Source organism: Oryzias melastigma, linkage group LG7 (genome assembly GCF_002922805.2).
Source record: "Oryzias melastigma strain HK-1 linkage group LG7, ASM292280v2, whole genome shotgun sequence".
NCBI classification, from domain to species: domain Eukaryota; kingdom Metazoa; phylum Chordata; class Actinopteri; order Beloniformes; family Adrianichthyidae; genus Oryzias; species Oryzias melastigma.
The window spans coordinates 15,415,054-15,421,472 of NC_050518.1; the positions used below are offsets into that span (position 1 = coordinate 15,415,054).

Genomic DNA, 6,419 nt, shown 5'->3' on the forward strand with positions numbered 1-6,419 from the left:
ATTGAAAGTTATTGAAGGTTTAAGTTGATCTTTTCTGGAATAATATTCCTGCCAGTTTGTATTCACATTTATGTTAAAAAGTTAAAATTTTAAAGTTTTAAAGATTTCGTTTTAATGTGTTTATCCACAAACTAAGGTCCATTTTGGATTTCGGCCCCCTGTATAATTGAGTTTGACACTCCTGATCTCTGAAGTCCACTCACACTCACACGTCACATGAAATGTCCAGCAAAGAAGAAGGTTGTTTTGGTGTCTTTGCTTTGTCTCCTGATTATTTGTAGAGTTGAAAGTCATGTGAAAGATGGTCCACATTTTGTCTTTCCTGCATTAGCAGCTAAAATAACTGATGGACATTGTCATATCCAAAACTCATAGTCCTAAAGGTAGATCCAAAACGATCAAATCAGCAGAAAAATCAGAGGCAAACCACCAACAAACTGGTAACATGTGACAGAGAGCAGAGTATTTAGGCAACACGTTAAAAAAATGGTCATTAAGTGGTAGAATAAGCCGGAATTTACCATATAGGGAAAGCCAACTGTCACCTATGAAATTACTATCACATTGGAATAAAAGATTTTGCTTTCTCTTAGACATTTATGGAAAAAAACAATCTTAGTTAAACGGGAAACAGAAACATCCCCATGGGTAAATTAAAAAACACCATTTACGTCTTGGTTTTACTATATTTAAGTTGCTAGCTGTGCTTATACTTGTGTAAGATCTTGAATTACACCTACAAGTAAATCTATAAACCTTTATGATGGCATGATGATTTTTTTTAAGTTATAAACCTATTTCCTTGAACTAAAATAAAACAACAATAGTGACTGCATCTTTCTTTATCAGTGTGCCCTCTGTCCTCAGCGTGTGAGTGTACACACGTTTTTTCAGGTTTGTGGGCAGGGCTGTGGCCACTCTATGCCCTATTGTGAAGGGGAATCGCAGGCAGTGGAGGCTCTGGATCTGCCTGCTCCCACGTGCTTCCGCTCACGCAGCCACAGCTACTTGAGGGCGATCCAGGCGGGCTGCTCCCAAGATGAAGACACAGCTTCTGTGGATTCCGATTCACCGCCACCCACCGCTGGAAGCTACAGCTACAGCTCCAACACATGTGAGTACCGGAGACTGGAAAATAAAGAATGGCAATAAAGCTTTAGTGAAACGTCCAAGTATATCTATTTTCTTTTTAAGCATGATTGTTGAAAAAATAAAGAATTTTGACAGATATGAAAAACTGTTCACTGGTGATACAGGTGAGTTTACAGACAGTGTAATTCTGCTCCTTTAAAGAATAAAAAGCTGGTTTTCTTTTGGTTTCAATGAAACTGTAACAGCAAAATGAAAAGAACAAACAGTTGTGGAGTTATATTCAACAGTAATGTGTGAGATCAGAGTCCTTAAAGTGACAACCACAAAGAGTTTCATGCTTTGCTGGCTTCTAAAAGTTCTGCACATAAACCTTAGTATAGTACAAGGTAAGTATTTTCTCCCTTTTTGGCATTTTGTAAATAAAAACTCATCAAATGGGTTTTCTTTTCAAAATAAAATGCATTTAACTGCAACTGTGAAATCGTAGAGTGTAAATAATTCAGCAGATCTCTACAAAACTGAAAGGGAAACTATTAAAGAATAGAATAGAATAGAATAGAATAGAATAGAATAGAATAGAATAGAATAGAATAGAATAGAATAGAATAGAATAGAATAGAATAGAACAGAATAGAATAGAATAGAAGCATTGAAACGTTGAATGAAACCACACGTAAGATTTCCTAAAGAGCTTGGAGAGTGTTAACTCCCACACCAACATCCCACTTGCACTGCACCATCATGATCTTTAAAGTTAAATATGTTGTTTTTTTCACTTAAAAAAAGAAGTGTGAATGCAGAGTAAAGTTGTCCGTTTAATGCATGGTCCATAGTCTGTAAAAACTACTGAGTGTGTTTATTAAAAAGATAACTCCTCTGTTATCAAGCACTATAGATAAAAATGTGTTGACATCAAATATCCTTTATATGCACTTTGTTGTGTCTAAACAGACAAGCAAAAGTAAAAAAAACAAATGTTATTTTAAAAAGTGATAGTTGACATTTTGATTAAAATTGTCAGAGATCCATAGTGTTAAGTCCTTTTCAGAGTACCTACAATATTTTTATGTATTACATTTCCACCTCCTGCACAACCAATTATCAAATAAAGACCGATTCATTGTAATTTTGCCAATTTAAAACATTATGTAAAAATTGAAATGCTGAAAGTAAAACAATGTAACATATTTTTGGACTAATTGGCACAAAAAACAGGGAGATAGTTCACTCCGCCAGGCTCCAGACTACAGTACCCATAATACTTCAACAATCAATCAAGCGGTGCAGCTTCATAGTCTACCCAAGTCGAGCATTTTGACAGATTTTTGAGTCCCAAGTACCACAGAAAAAACAATTGAAGTCAGTAAATAGAACTAGAATGTGGAAAATCTATTACTGAACAAAATTTACAAACTTTAAGTGACCAAAGAAGGGAGGTAAATGTCACTTAGCTAGTTATCATATTGGTTTGTTAAAATGTACGAATTGTGCCAACATTGATAAAATAAACTTGTGTGTGTAAATCATCATTACCTTAACTGAAGGTGTGAGACAGGGTGTCTTTTATTTTGAAAGGAAATCATGTCTGTCAAAAGTTATAAACTGTTTCATTTTTTTTTATTTTAATGTACAATTTTGTCTTATTTATTTTAAAAAAAAGTAATATTTTAGGGTAAAGTCAGACTTTGTGTCGCCTACTTGGTTGTTGAAAGGTTGCAGACCCCTGACCTAAATGTACATATTTATATGTATTAAATTATTCATTCAATTTTTTTTATATATTTACATTTTTATGTTGACTAGTTGTCCCCATTGGAGATAATAAGCATACTAATGTCAGCTTAATTGTGAATTGTTTTTTTCTATTGTTAAAATGACAAAAGATTATCATGAACTCAGTCTTCTCTACCCCTAACACCCACGAACAGCGTCATTCCGGGATTTCAACCAATCAGCGTCGTGCTTGATTGACTCGCGCTCTCCGGCCGTCCAATCGCCGTACGCAGACTACAATCGTCGTCGTCAAGGGCGTGTATTACAAATCTTTTCTTCACAGCGTCGTGTGTATCATAGGGCAGCACACCTTATTCTGTCTGCAGCTTTCTACGTCTCGTGAATGAACGGAAAATAGGAAATTTCTCGCCGCTGACGACACAGTAAGGTTTATCTTCCCTTTCCCGTAGCTGGTTGTCAATATTTGGTTTGTCACTTGTTGTCGAGACGCTAGCAACAGTAAGCTAACCTAAGCTAATGTTAGTGGCACTGTTAGCTAGAATGGGATGAAGAAAATGGGTTAAAAGAACGATTACATGGACTTCTATCATCAGCTGTGCGAGGCAGGTGAAGCCGTGGGACACTATTGTGACTGTTGCTGTTGAAGGGAATGTAATGAGACTAAAAATTTAATCTCTTTGTTGCATCGCCCATAACAACCACACGATGCCTCGGGCCATACACCGTTAAATGCCCCCTTATTATAGCATGCTGCGGTGAGCGGCTAGTAGCAGCAGAAGCTAACAGGAGCGGAGGCATCAGCTGCCGGGTTCGGACACAACGATGCCGGGAGAACTTCGCGTATCAGCTCGTTGTTATAGCAGAGAACGAGCATGGGCAAAGGCTGGGCTTCTTTTTTCCAGAGCGAGAATTTCCCCGTTCTCATTTATAGCTGAGTTCAGCATATCGGTTGTGTAAAATATTCCCTTTTCACTACTAACATGTGACAGTGATGCGTTTAAGGGAGCTATGAATCACATTTAACCACAAGTTTTTAAATTATTTTGTTTATAATAAACATGATCGATTTACTCCTGAATCTATTCTAGTTTTGTGTCAAGTTTTGCTTTTACCTTTTAAACTAGTTCTTTAACTTAACTTGAACCTCAAATTAACTACATATTTTAGATCCATTTATGTTCTTTGATCAGTAAAACACAATCGATCATTTATTAGCTTCCTGCTGCACTGTCGGAACACTTTGCATGGGATTTGACTGATAACCACCTGACACTTAAATGACGTGCAGGCCATTAGACCGAATGCACTTACTGGAGCATTAGCAGCATCCTTCCTACAGCTAATGGTAAAATTAGCTGGGATATTGAATGGATAAGTTCTGCTCTGTCATCACATTTACTAAGATTTGTTGTTTGGTAGAGGCGTGTTGATGGTATCCAGAGCTACATTACACAAGACACCAAGTCCCTCTAATACCAAGGGATGTACTATGAGTCATCTACAGTATTACACCCTCTGCATCACACAGCACTCATTGATGAGGTAATCTTTGGTTTTAAAGTAAGATAAGTTGCAGACAACCTTATTAAGCAGGACTTTAGCATCAGTCATCTTAAAAATACAGGAACGTCTAGTCATCTTCCTGTATCACCCTGTGCAAGTTTTATTTTATTGAATTATTTAAAGTGCATTTCTGCTAGCTAAAGTTATATTTTAAGTCCATTAAAAGATATACACACTCAATCTTGGAGATCCTTGTCTTTAGGTTAGTAGATGTCTTTAGGTTAGTTGATTAGGCTTTAATCCAGGCTGTTGCTTTAATCCAGGAGGCAAGACAAGGAACCACAGGAGGTCGCGTGTTCTTCATCACACAAATACATATAAATGAACATGCAAACGTTTTTGTACTTCGAAAACTATAAATGCTCTTAAGCAACAAATATTAGTTTTGCTTTTTTTATTTAACAGTTTATATGTATCAAAAATACACCCCGAATAAGGTTTTTACCCTGCTGAGAGATTTTAGAATTGACTATTTAATGCAGAAATAATACTTGTATATATCAAATAACATAAGGATAAAGTCTTAAAAAGTCTTTGTAAAGAATAATGGCCTAGAAGTCTATTATCCCAGTTTATCAGCATATGCAAACAGATAGTTTTTACTGAATGGAGCACCTTGTGAGCCCGTCGGTAGCGATACCAACAAAGAGTGCCTGTGTAATCTGTCAGTCTGTTTCCCACAGCCTGTTTCTGTCAGTATGTGGTAGGACTGGCTAACAAAGCCTGCACTGCAACCTTTCACTTTTTATTTTTTCCCCATTCTTGGCCCATATCCAGGTTTTTTATGAAATCTGATCAACATTAAGGTATTCTATCCATTGTTTGTGAGGCCTAGCTTGTATGTTTTAATCCCTTTATTTTCGTCAAACTTGATCTTTAGGTTGAATCCAGTTCTGTTGAAGGATAATATGTCTAAGTTGTTTATTCAACTAAAACGGCAGCTTGCTGTATTGGAGCTGATGTCATTTATAGTTGTTCAGGTAAAAACTTAGGTTAAAAGTTTGGCTAATTATCTCGCATAAAAGTACTGACTGTAAAAGTAATATTCAGGTGAAATAAAATATGTTTTATTAATAACAGGACTACATTGTGTCTATATCAGTTCAGCTTATTGCAGTTAAAATGGCAAATGTTCAAAGTGGTAAATTTAATAATGTGAATTTTGGCAACACAACTTATTCATGAACAACTTCGCTTATAGACATGGCTTGTTTTACTATGTAAATATTGCATACATGCAGAGACACTTTACAGTTATAGGCAATGCAAATGTTTACTAGAAAAAGCAACACAGGATTTTGACTGTTTTAACACTAAATTGTATTACTGTATGTGCTATTCCAAGCTATACATTTAGATTTTTCTCTGAGTTAGAAAGTTAGAAAGAAGACTTGATTCTTGAGGAAGATTATCTAAAAAGACAACCCTAAGAGAATCTGAATTCTTTCTAGTTTTGGTGAAAATGAAGGTAAAAAAAATAACCCGTTAAATTGAGCTATAATAATAAACATTATTTTATGTTGCGAACAATGGATTAAAGTAGGAACAAAATGGAAATTTATCCCAATTGCTGTGATTCAAAGTTTTGCACAAATAGAATATTTCTCTGTTTAGATCTGCTTAATTGGGGGAAGCAAAAGCAACAGAGTATTTCACTGGGAGTACTTAACCAAGAGCACTGAGGTGTGGACTTCTGCAGAAGATCCATTAACGGTCATCTGATAGCTCTCAGACAGACCTGCGGAAGGAATTGAAGCCTAATATGAATTACAGCTGTTGTTTTTTTTAGTTCTATTAAGATCACTTTGGTGCTGACAGCAATAACGTGTTTGAACCTAAGCTAAGATGGGTTCCTTTCAACCACTGAAAAGTCTCTTTTGCTTTGACAGTGCTTAGCAGCATGTACCTAAAATAATCACCTCCAGACACTTCACAATTATACATCTGTGTTTGTGTTCATTTTTAGACATTTCTCCCGCTAGTGATTTATTGTTATTCTGAAATTTGGACATAATCCCTAAAATGATCCA

General features: G+C 35.9%; 1 protein-coding gene across 2 annotated transcripts in view; it reads left to right on the forward strand.

Annotated features, from left to right (window-relative positions):
- Window positions 1-6,419, forward strand: part of dlgap4a (discs, large (Drosophila) homolog-associated protein 4a) — a 90,830-nt gene that overhangs the window by 76,570 nt on the left and 7,841 nt on the right. The window contains exon 5 of one of the 2 annotated variants that reach the window (XM_024293168.2): window positions 868-1,114. In XM_024293168.2, the coding sequence (XP_024148936.1) occupies window positions 868-1,114 (247 nt within the window). The remainder of the gene's footprint in view (window positions 1-867; window positions 1,115-6,419) is intronic. The other variant, XM_024293169.2, reaches the window with a different exon arrangement.